Below are 12,423 nucleotides of genomic sequence, written 5' to 3'. Positions count from 1 at the left end.
TTTGTATATAAAATATATATAAACAAATGGATAAATTTCAGTATAATAAGTCCCCTTTCTCAAGGGGCAGATCCACTTGGCGGACTCTGCTAGCTCAGTGGGGATCGCTCCGTTGATCTCTGCTGAGCAGGCGGATGACAGGTCCGTCTCTGCTCACTGTGTAGGGATGGGCCTGTCAGAGTCCCGCTCTCCTCTATGGGGAGATCAGATGAAAACAACCAACCCACTGGACGGATGGCGAACGTATCACCATCCGTCTGTTTTAAGCGGACACATCTCCGCTGACATCCGCCTCTCCATAGAGGAGAATGGGTGGCTCAATCAGGTCTACCTGAGAAACGGACAGGCAGACCTGATCGGTCCAATCGTGTGAAAGGGGCCTAATGCATTTATACTGGGCAGAATACCAGTAAAATTCTGCTAGGTTTTGTTGTTACACTGCACTATTATAGTAGCTTATTCATATTTTCCCAGAATAAGTTTGTGCAGCTCTTTTGACATACTAACATCACTAGAAAAGGTTAATTTTTCTGTAGTCTGGCTTCACCTTGTGCAAAAGTGCAAAACTGCAATCGATTCCCCTTTTTATTTTTTTTTCCTAAATACTGTTTTGTAATTTACCGGGCAAAAAGGATATGGAGTCAACTCGTCGTGAAAAGGCTGTAGGATGGATAAAAGTAGATATAGAGTTAATAGTTTAGTACCAAAAAAAAATAAAATAAATATATTACAAATATTATTTGGGGATGGAAAAGTTTAAAGCATAAGAAAAATGAGAGAACAAAGAAGGAACAGAGGAGAGGGAGTGAAAAAGGAAAAAAAAGACACTGGAGGAAAAAAAAATGTGAGACTATGGAGGAGAAATATGAATGCCTTAAGAAATTCATTGCTCATGGACATAAACATTCCAAGCACACAGGTACAAGGTGCACAGGTAACAGAAAAATAACTAATTGAAGTTTGCATTGTCCCTAATTTTACAGCAAGAATTCTGAAGTAGGGTTCAAAACCCAGAGACCCAATTTAACTATATAAATGCTATTTTTTTTTCCTTCAAAAGATTTTTATTGAAAAGGAATAAACATTACATGGTGAACATAAACTTTGGGTATAAAGGTTTTACAGATGTGTAAAGGCTATTTTTTGTATGTTTGGCATCATGCCTCACTCTATACAGTTTTGTTCCTTTGTGCATCTGTTTCAATGTTTCTTATGTAAAGATTCTGCCAGGAACAGCACTTTATGTTGCAGACTGACAACATTAAGCCACAACCTTGCAATTAGCAGTAGTGTCATTAGCCTGCCATGCACATGTCTTTAGTTGATCCATGGGCAGTTTAACATATAGGCAGGCCCAAGGGCCAACTGTCGGAGCGCTCATGGCTAAAAGGGATTCTCGGACATAGTTTTACACAAGCTTTTAATAGGTTGCGTTAGACTTTACTGTAATTATTATAAACAGAAAAACACATTTCCCTAACAGGGGATTTAAAAACTCAAGTTCTAGAAGGGCAGCATTATGTCCACTGAGCATTCATAATGCACTGCAACCTGTATCTTTAAAAATATTTGATCTTAAACTGCTGGCTTAGTGACTCCTTGGCAGTGGAGGTAACCAGCCACATCATCTGTCTAGGCTGCGGAGATGGGTTTGTTCTTAAATACTACATTTTAGGTTTGAATGCATTGCTACTCAAAAGCAGGCGTTTGTGTGCTTGGAATTGCGTTTCACTTTCTGGTCCCTGTGCTGATCCAGGGGCTTTGTCTGAACTACTTTTGCTTACAATACGTCAATGACTAAAAACGTCTCCCCCTGCGCCAAATAAATATTTTACACTTCAAAGACTGCTGCTGCCGATCACTCAGTGACTCAAAAATAAATACCAATAACACAGCGCAAAAAACAGTGCAACACACCCAATATACAACAAGTGCTATCACATATAACTGTTAAACACACCGTGCTTGAACAAAATGAGATAGGATGTGTTATAAACTAATAAATTCATTCTATGTTCCCATATGGCTATATGGGAAGAAATGCCAACAAAATAATCAAAAAATACAAAAATTTGAAAAACACATAAACAAGCAAGTGTCCGGTGAAGGTTCGTAAAAAGTGCTCTTATTCCAAAACGTCCATGTGACTTTTGTGCAAAGTGGCTGTGTTTCACACCCCCCCAAAGTGAATTCACTTACCAGACAATGTGGACCCCTGGGTAATACTGCATAGGGGTCATCGTCTGACAAGCTTTGGTTGGTAAGTATGGTGGATAGGGATCCTTGGATATCTCCTAATGTCCAATGCTCGGAATAGAAGGCAGAGAAAAGTCCAATAGTGTAATATGTTTAAGCTTTTAATTCAATAAAAACAAAGAAATTGCACTTACAATAGTTCAGAAGTAGAATTGCAGGTTGAAAATAATAGTACTGGAGCTCCTGAAGACTGGAAACTCTCTAATACTGTGGACACAGCGGCTTGCGTTCCACCACACTTCCGCATTGTGTTCCACTGCTCCGGCAGGGACGTTGCTAAAGGGCCAGAATCTACGTTGATGCGTTTCACCCTCCCAGTGGGCGTTCTCACAGACAGAGGCTAAGCTAAAGCTTGTTAGACCCCTATTCAGTATTGCCCAGGGGTCCACATGGTCTGGTAAGTGAATTCACTTTGGGGAGGGGTGTGAAACACAGCCACTTTGCACAAAAGTCACATGGACGTTTTGGAATATGAGCACTTTTTACGAATCTTCACTGGACACTGTGTTTTTCAAATTTTTGTATTTTTTGAATATTTGATTTTTTTTTTTTGTTTTTGGATTTCTTTCCATATAGCCATATGGGAACATGGACTCAATTTATTAGTTTTTAACACATCCCATCTCATTTTGTTCACACACGGAGTGTTTAACAGTTATATGTGATAGCACTTGTTAAATATTGGGTGTGTTGCACTGTTTTTTGCGCTGTGGTATTGTTATTTACTTTTGCTTACAATTAAGGAATTTTTGAAGCAGCAGGATTGGTTTTCAGCAAGGCCAAATATATCCAAACACAAATCAGGTAAAGTGTTGCCTCAATCATACTCCCTACACAATTAAAGTAAATTAAAATCTGCTTAATTGTAATTAAAGCAGATTTCAAACATACTGTAGGTTAAATGTAGAAAAAAAATCCCATATACATGAACCCTTGCTGCCATTATTCTTTTTTAGCTTCTAGATAAATAGCGTTTTTTGAGTGCACTGAATTTGCATTATGTACAAGGTGTCATATTAACTTATGACTTACATTACTGCTGAGAAAGGAGATTTCCTTTATAGTGACATCTCCATAAATTCCCACAGCATCCACATCTTTCAGGGGAAGTCGATAGGTAAAATCCAGAAAATGCTGTCCACCAATGCTCACCTGGTATACAGAATAAAGAATCAATCTGGGTTCAATTATAAGAAGAAAGCATCAGACGCCTAGTTACCTTGAAGGCTCCAGAGACAAGAAGTGTTGGGTAGATTTCTTTAATCCATGAAAACAGAAGGGTACAGTACAACTTTGGAATAACTATGCAGGGTACTAGGCCAGAGTATAGTAAGTAGCTATTGTGGAGTTTAAGCACCAATGGATTTTCAGCATGGGTCAGACCTACACACACACACACACTTTTTTTTCTTACCTTGACCTTGTCTGTAAGGAAGAGAAAGAGGAGCACAAATGAATCTCCTTTTTTTAGTGGGGCTCGTGAAAACTTTAATTCATCTAACCAATGGTCTTTGCGCAGGGTGTTGCAGATTATGTGTGCATCTGAAGAAGAAAAGCGAGGGTTGAAATGAAAAGCTACATCAGACCGTGGACGTGTGCTGCAACCGCACTGGAAATCAATCTGAAATCTGCAAAGAAAAATAACATACCAGATGATGCTGCAAGTTTATGTAATGAATACATATCAGTACCAACATTTCTTTTAATACGCAAATGTAAGTTAGTTTAACCTCTTAGGTATCTGGAATATAAAGATTAACTTTTTAATTGCACCATACCCAGGTTATTTTAATATACCTTCCTACTAGCAGCTGACTGTCCACATTTGCTACCTGTCAGACTGGGATGTCACTGACAGCTCCAGCCCCCATTAATGAATGGGAACCAATCAGTGAGGTTCCTGGTCATGAGATCATGTCACCTACAACATGGTGATCACATGGCTTCATTTGTAAACAGCTGTCATGGAATGTGACTTTTTTTCTTAAAGGATAAAAAAAAAAAAAAAAATTAAGTTCACGTTTTTGCCAACTCATCAGCCTAGAATATTAATAAATCTGAGCAAATTATTATTTTTTTTAAACTTTGTACCAAGTTAAAGCATTATATATGTCTTGAAAACATAAAAAAATAAGTAGAAGACTCAATGAAGCATTACCACTTCAACCGATTCATCCAGACAGCAGCTGTACTATTCAATACTGACCGTGACATTCACCATGGTCATCAGAAGTCATTATTAGGTGAATTACTGCATTGAAAATCAAAATGTGCATAGCATCACAGATTGGAACTAGTATTATTTAAAACAATAGAAAAATGTAGCTTCATGTTAAAATGTTGTGCCCCGTGCACAGAAATCTATAAATACATACAATAGCAGCACTCACAAATACCTTAATACCTCGGTGCACAGAGAATTTTATTCCTCCCATTAAGTGTGTTGTACTATTGCATACCAAATTTGAAAAACATAAAAAAGTCCCATATAACAATAATTCAAAAGTCCTTAAATAACTGTAGCACAATTCCCAGCCGTTTTGCTGGATATGGGTCCCCCTGGGTTACTGCTAACAACAACAGCACATTTAAAGCATGTTTCTCCAAGTGTGAGCACTGGGACAATGACCAGTCCAGTATCTTTGGGTTTTTGATTTATTTAGGAACTTGAATGAGAGAAGGGATGAGTGGGATACTCCTTTAACTCAACTATGCACAATTTGGCGGAGACACTTAAGAAGTACTGTTTGACGCTTGCTTGACGCTGGCTGAATGCCCGCCAACGCTGACTTGACCGTGGTTAATGCTGGCTGGATGCCGGTTAACGTTGAACTATTCTTGTAACTGAGCTTCAACTAAAGAAATCCTCTCTTAGCTGCCTTTGGTACTCCTTCCTGAGGTAGCTACTTGTACACTTTTGCTTAGGGATGCACCGAAATCGAAATTCTGGGCCGAAACCGAAAATGCAGGATGCCCTTGGCCGAAAAGCGAAACCGAAAAATGGATTTTTGTAAAATCTTACCGTAAAATCCTTTTCTCTTAGCTCATTGACAGACGTAGTCCTCGGTGATACAGCACCTTCGGGTTATGTTGCCTCCACAGGAGCAGGACTAGACAGGAAATTAAAAAGCTCTGGCCACACCCTAGGGGCAGTCCCAGAGGGTATATCCTCTCTCTCTCTGCCTCAGCAAATCAGTTATGTCAAAAAGCAGTCTTTAGAGATTTTAACCCAACCCAACTCAAAAAACAGAGGGGCGGGGACTACGTCTGTCAATGAGCTAAGAGAAAAGGATTTTACGGTAAGATTTTACAAAAATCCATTTTTCTCTATCGCTCATTGACAGACGTAGTCCTCGGTGATACAGCACCTTCGGGACGTCCCAGAGCAGTATCACAAATGAGGGGTGGGAAAATGAAAATCAAATCCCAATCTAGAAGGCCCAACCGGTGCCAACTAGAAGTTTACAATGCTCATCCTTAATGATGAGACTCAACAAAAAAGAGAAAATTTTTTTTTTTTTTTTTTCAAACAGAAAAAAACCCTCGAGGTAGACCACCGGTCTCCTCAAATTGCGGCCTTCAAAACCTTGCGGCCAAATGAGGCATCCGCCGATGCCGTCACATCAATTTTATAGAATTTTGTAAAAGGTATGTACCGACGACCAGGTGGCCGCCTTACATACCTGGACCACTGACGCCTGATGGCGAAAGGCCCAGGAAGTACTGAGCGCTCGAGTGGAGTGCGCCCTAACAGGGAACGGAGGACTCTGACCCTTAATAGAATAAGCCTGTACCACCGTCTAATCCATTTGGCAATGATCGCGGCAGATGCAGGCAAACCCTTTCTGGGGCCATCCGTGATCACAAAAAGTGAATCCGTCTTACGGAATGATTCCGTAGCTTTCAGGTATACCCTGATTGCCCGAACCACATCTAAGGAATGCAACGCATGTTCCCGATGATGCTTGGGCTGAGGACACAAGGAAGGTAGTACAATATCTTCATTCAGATGAAAATCTGAAACCACCTTAGGAAGAAAAGATGGCTTAGGATGAAGTACTACCTTATCCCTATGAATCACTAGGTATGGGGACTGGCATGATAATGCAGCCAGTTCTGACACCCTGCGAGCAGAAGTGATAGCCACCAAGAAGGCCACCTTCTGGCATAAAGTAAGCAAGGGAATCTCCCTGATGTTTTCAAAGGGAGGTTTCTGTAGAACCGACAAAACCAAATTAAGATCCCAGGGCGGTAAGGGCGCGCGGACTGGTGGAGCCAGGTACCGCACCCCCTGGATGAAATTCCGCACCAAGGACTTGGTAGCTAAAGGTTTCTGAAAGAAGATTGCTAATGCTGAAACTTGACCCTTGATGGTGCTCAAGGCTAGCTTCTTCTCAACCCCTTGTTGCAAAAAAGCCAATATTCGAGTCACCGAATAGGTACGTGGAAGAAATCCTAAAGATTCGCACCACGCAATATAAGTCTTCCATGTGCGATAATATACCTTGCTGGAAGTCGCTTTCCTTGCTTTAATAAGGGTAGGAATGACTGAAGTAGACAAACCTCTGTCCTTCAGTACTTGGGTCTCAATGGCCAGGCCATTAAAACCAGCAACTGTAAAGCACGATGGTAAATTGGTCCTTGAGACCACAGACACTCCCTGAGACGAAGTTCCCACGGAACGTCTGCGACTAGCATGTCCAAGTCAGCCAGGCCGGCTTGACGAGGCCAGCCTAGAATTTCTAGGACCACTGGCGCTGATTGGATCTGAACCAGGCGTCCCTAGAGGTATCTGGCCCCGACCATCCGAGAAAGTCTGGTCGTTTTCTGTTCCCACACATTTATCAGATACCTGATTGTTATCAGGAAGGGTGATCTTTTCTGGTTGAACCTCAGGGACTGAAGTCACCCGACTAGAGGCTTCTTGGCCTGTCTGGTCAACCAGATCCGATTCCTGTGAGGCATAGAGACTAATCTTAGGAAAAGGTAAAGGAAAAGATCTATTCAGGGAACGGCAACTACCGCTTCCTGTAGTACTTAAATGTTGGAAGGGAAGAATCGCACCGGTAGTAGTGGTTGATGCTCGATCTAATGTCCTGAATACCGGTGAAAACGTCCCCCCACCCTGAAACCGGGTGGGGGCGCACCTTCAGGCTGTGTACTCCTTTGCTTCGGGTTTGGCTGGGTTGGTCCTCTGTTTGTCCGACCAGCCCTTCTTGAACCCTCCTGGAGGAGTCTTGCCTTTCCCGCTTGTTCCAGCCGGGCGCCCTTTATGGGCGGTAAAGAAAGGTCCTCGCTTGTTGCGAGGTCCCTTAGCTTTAGCAGCCTGTGGCAAAAAAGTGCTCTTGCCCCCAGTGGCATCCTTAATGATTTCATCTAGGTTGGCCCCAAATAGACGATTCCCCTGAAAGGGGAGATTTGTCAAGGTCTTTTTGGAACCTAGGTCAGCTGACCAGCATTTTAACCACAGCACACGTCTGAGGATGACCGCTGACATAGATGCATGCCCTAATAGGGGAGTAGTGTCCAAGGCTGCGTCACAGATAAACTGTAGCCCTTGTATAATCTGTTCCATCAAATCAGATGTCTCCTGGGGAATATCTTTTCCCCTAAGGTCTTGGCGTACCATTCTCGCCCATTCCGTAAGAGTCTGGGAAACTAGACCAATAACAATTACTGGTCTAAATGCTGACCCTATCAGAGAGAAGATGGTGCGGGACTCTGCTTCCATCTTTCGATCCACCGGATCCTTAAAGGACGAAGTGTCCTCCACTGGGATAACCGTGGCTTTATTCAGCCTGGAAATAGGTGGATCCACCACTGGTGGTACCGTCCATTTCTTAATGATGGATTCCTCAAACGGATAGCGTCTAGCAATACGCTTGGAAATAGTAAAGGTACGTTTAGAATGCTCCCATTCTCCTTTAATCTTATTACCAAAACACTTGGGTACAGGAAAAACCTTCACCGTTTTGATGGGCTTGTTAGTACCAAAAGGAATCTCTGTTTCAGTTGCCTCTGCCGGTAAAACCTCAAGTTTTAAGGTTTCCTGCATTGCCACAACTAGTGCGTCCACCAATGCTTCTTCCTGAATTATAGCGGGAGAAGAAACGTCCTCCTCACTGTCTGAGGGAGCTTTACCTGAGGTAACAGCCCTTGCAGAGGGACCTGCAACTGCAGTGACCATCTCTGAATCTGAGTCAGAGGTGTCAGATAGTATAGGGGTAGGCGGGGGTCGCTTCCTTGACCCCCGTCCCTGACAGGCCGCCTCCACCCGAGCCACCATAGACTCCAAAATTGCTGTAAATGCCTCTACACTCTGTGCACCGGCGGGTCCCGTGGCCCCCTCGAGGGAAACAGGTGGGGGAATATGTGTGGCAGGGTCCATGATAATTCCAGTAACTTCCTGGATAATATAATTCAAAAATAAAAAACTTTTTTTTTTTTTTTTTTTTTTTTTTTAGACCCCCAGCGCCACAAAAGCCCCTTAGTGTTACCTGCTAGGGATCCCCATCGATCGAGAGAGAGAGAGATAGACCCCCAGGCTCACCACTTGATGCTCAGAGTTTAACTGCAACAGGTTACAGCGCTGTCTTGACAAACAGGAAGTCTTTTGGCTGGCTGCCCAGGAAGAAAGGAGGCGGCTCCGCCCCTCTGCACGCCTTCCGGCGCCTCCCCTAGCTCCACGAGGTGTTTGGATCACCTCAAACATGGCCGCCCCCATGCTGGAGACACGAGGCTACGCCAAAATGGCGGCTCGTGCGATCCAGCAAAAAAAAAAATGGCGGCGGCCTGTACTGAATAGCGATGTGCTGCAGGGCACACAACACTCTCTCTGCATGGGGATTTGGCGTGGTTGGCGGTACCGGCCCTGGCGGACCGCATGGCCGTTCGGGAGGCCTGCTTATAGCTGGAGATCTGATTTAGGAAGGCAGTCTACATGTCCGTGGCTTCTGACTGGTAGGTACCTTATTCTTATCACAGTAAGATTCCCAGAATGCCACTGATTACAATCTTTTAAACATGTATACAATTAAATTGTTAGCTCCCAAACCAAGCCTCCCGGCTTTTTGCACATAAAATCACACTCAAAGTAGGGGGATCTGTGTCATGTTATAGGATAGAGGGGGACTCTATCTTACCATACAGAGAGGGGCCCGCGTTCACCACAAGACCCGTCAGGGGAAAAGGGGGAACATACTACTCACCATACCGGAACCAGGCGGGCACCAACTCCTGACAGTACCCCTCTCCACCGGGGCGGGAGGGCTGTCGACCGATATGGACGCCGTGACTCATGGTCTTTGGCGTTTCAGCGAGACGTTTAACTCGCGGGGTCAGTCCCTTAATGGGACTTTGTCGCGGCTGACCCAGCGCGGAGCTATGGCCTGCACGCGCTCGTAGGCTGAACTGGGGTGACCACCGGATCTCAACATCCAGCCCGTCGCCCAGTTCAGCTTTCTTGCTTGAAGATCTCACAGGAACACTGGAGAAAAAAAGCTGTCTAAAAAATTTTTTAAGAAAAAAATCTTGCCAGGAACGAAGATCCCAGCAAGGTATCTAGGTCCTTACTCCTAACTAGACAGAAAATAACTGATTTGCTGAGGCAGAGAGAGAGAGGATATACCCTCTGGGACTGCCCCTAGGGTGTGGCCAGAGCTTTTTAATTTCCTGTCTAGTCCTGCTCCTGTGGAGGCAACATAACCCGAAGGTGCTGTATCACCGAGGACTACGTCTGTCAATGAGCGATAGAGAAAATGACTTTTTTCCCCCAAATAATTTTGAAATCGATAGAACAGGGGCATACACCAAAAACAGGCAGGCGACAGGTGTACACCTGTAGCTGCCACCCTGTCGCAGTATAGTGGTTAATTTAATTACCAATGCTATTTGTATTATGCAGCATGAGGGGGTAATTAACTGCCACTGCGGGTCACTGATGAATTAGTGACCGACCAGTGGCAGTTAATTGACCCCTTTGTGCTGCATTAGTGCAACCAGTATCAGTGTTAATTAACACTGGTTGCACTAATGCAGCACAAAAGGGGTTAAGGGGTTAATTAACTGCCACTGGTCAGTCACTAATTCATCAGTGACCAGCAGTGGCAATACATTAACCCCCTCATGCTGCATAATACTAATACCATTGGTAAGCTCGCCTCAGCATCCCCCCCCTGCCTCAGCGTCCCCCCCCCCCCGCCTCAGCGGCTCCTCCTGTGTCCTTCCTTTCAAAAGACCCGCCTCTGGCCGGCGGCCCGCCTCCTGGTGATGTCACTACTACTACTACTATGATGTGCATGAATGAACTAACACACCGGGTGGGTGGGCGAGCGGCCGCCAATAGCTATAACTATGTGAGCGCTTCACTTCCCTGTCAGAGGAGATACCCGCCTGAAGTGAAGCGCTCACATAGTTACAGCTATTAGCGGCTGCTCGCCCGCCTGGTGTGTTAGTTCATTCATGCACATCATAGTAGTAGTAGTGACATCACCGGGAGGCGAGCCGCCGGCCAGAGGCGGGTCTTTTGAAACCTGCGCTGCGCCGGCCATCTTTAACCCATTTTCGGCCGAAATGGAATAAGCCCATTTTTGCCCGAAAATTTTGGTTGCCGAAATTTCGGTGCACCACTACTTTTGCTGCACTGCTGAACGCTTCGGGGCCCACACTGGCGCCTCCTTTCAGTCCCTTAACTTCAGTGCTTAACACTTGGCACCCCCTTTCTATGCACAACTACCTGTTAGCTGGCTCCTGGATCCCTTTGACTTTCTGGAGTGGCCCCCTCTCCTGGGCAGAACCCCGGGCAGATTTTGAGTACTGACAACCCTGTTTTTCCTGGAAACTCCTCGGTCAGCAACACTCTAGATCCCTTTCTGCAGCCCAGTTCAACCTCCGGTCCTTCAGCTATAAACCCTGGTGCGCTATTGGCCAGGTTTCCTCCACTGTCCAACAAGAGCCCTCATTGGATACAGTGGGGAGACTCCCCAGACTCAACAGACTACATCTGGAAACACATGACAGCCTAACTAACTGATCAGGTCCCCCTGATAAGCAGATAGGGCCACACATATACTTTTCCTAGCACCTACCTAGGAGGGTGCTAAATAACGAATAGTGATAGTGCATATATCCACTCCCCATAAACTTCACATGCCTTCACCAACCATTGCCGTGAATACTTTCATCATCACAATGCGCATTATAGTGGGGCCATTAGCAGTGACGTCATCATGCCGGCAAGGTCCAGCGGCATCATGTTTAATAGGTTTTTAATGCTGTCATAATAGGGAGTATAATTATACTTGAATAATTAGATCCAATTTCACTACAAATATTGGGTTCCCTTTTCTCCTCTCTTTTGGCCAAGTGACATATGCGGAGTACTGGAGGCACAAAAAAGTTTGTTTCTTCATGGTAGCAGTCCTCGTTAGTATAAGAGTGGTGCCTTCCAAAAGCAGCAGGGTTCCTTGGGTCACCAGCATAGAGCATCTAAATGATTTGCGCGAGTCGACCTCTGTAATGCAGGGTCTTTTGCTCTGTAAAGCACATTGTGATGGTGGAGGTATTTACGGCAATGGATAGTGAAGGCATGTGAAGTTTTATGCACTACTGGATCTACTATTAACAAGTGGATATACAGTATGCACTATCACTATTCGTTATGCATGGACTTACGATTTATTTTTATATGGCATATATCATAGGTAAAAAGGCGCTGGTAATCTTAATATATCACGTGTTATAAAAATTAATAGGTGATTTAAAGTGTAATATATGTGATTAAAAATTGCTACAAATATATATATGATCTACTATTGGTGCAATTAGCAAAGAAAAGTGCATACCAGTGCAATTTCAATTCAGAAGTGTTTGTGCTTCTCAAAGTAAATTAATCCACAAAGGTGTGGATCAGTGAACCAATAAATAGATATATAAAGAATTCCATACAAAAATCACATAAGAATATATAAAAATATAAATATATAAATGTGCTCCAAGTAGTGTTTAAAAGTCCAGGCAATAGCATGCAATCAAAATTGTGCTTGGTGGATTCTTATTAATCCCTTCACAGTGCTCCAGGTGCTGGGATGTGACAACCGTCAATTAAGAAGTGCTTGTGCTTCTCAAAGTAAATTAATCCACAAAGGTGTGGATCAGTGAACCAATAAA

General features: G+C 43.9%; 1 protein-coding gene across 2 annotated transcripts in view; it reads right to left on the bottom strand.

The window, feature by feature from the left end:
• The window catches only part of LGALS12 (galectin 12), a 107,209-nt gene that overhangs the window by 38,422 nt on the left and 56,364 nt on the right, over positions 1-12,423 (bottom strand). The window contains exons 3-5 of one of the 2 annotated variants that reach the window (XM_082269577.1): positions 3,671-3,884; positions 3,289-3,408; positions 622-660 (exon numbers count right to left, since the gene is read on the bottom strand). In XM_082269577.1, coding sequence (XP_082125703.1) covers positions 622-660; positions 3,289-3,408; positions 3,671-3,884 — 373 coding nt within the window. The remainder of the gene's footprint in view (positions 1-621; positions 661-3,288; positions 3,409-3,670; positions 3,885-12,423) is intronic. The other variant, XM_082269578.1, reaches the window with a different exon arrangement.

Source organism: Pelophylax lessonae (genome assembly GCF_965119305.1).
Source record: "Pelophylax lessonae genome assembly, chromosome: 10".
NCBI lineage: Eukaryota > Metazoa > Chordata > Amphibia > Anura > Ranidae > Pelophylax > Pelophylax lessonae.
This window is presented reverse-complemented; position numbering and strand designations above follow the sequence as displayed.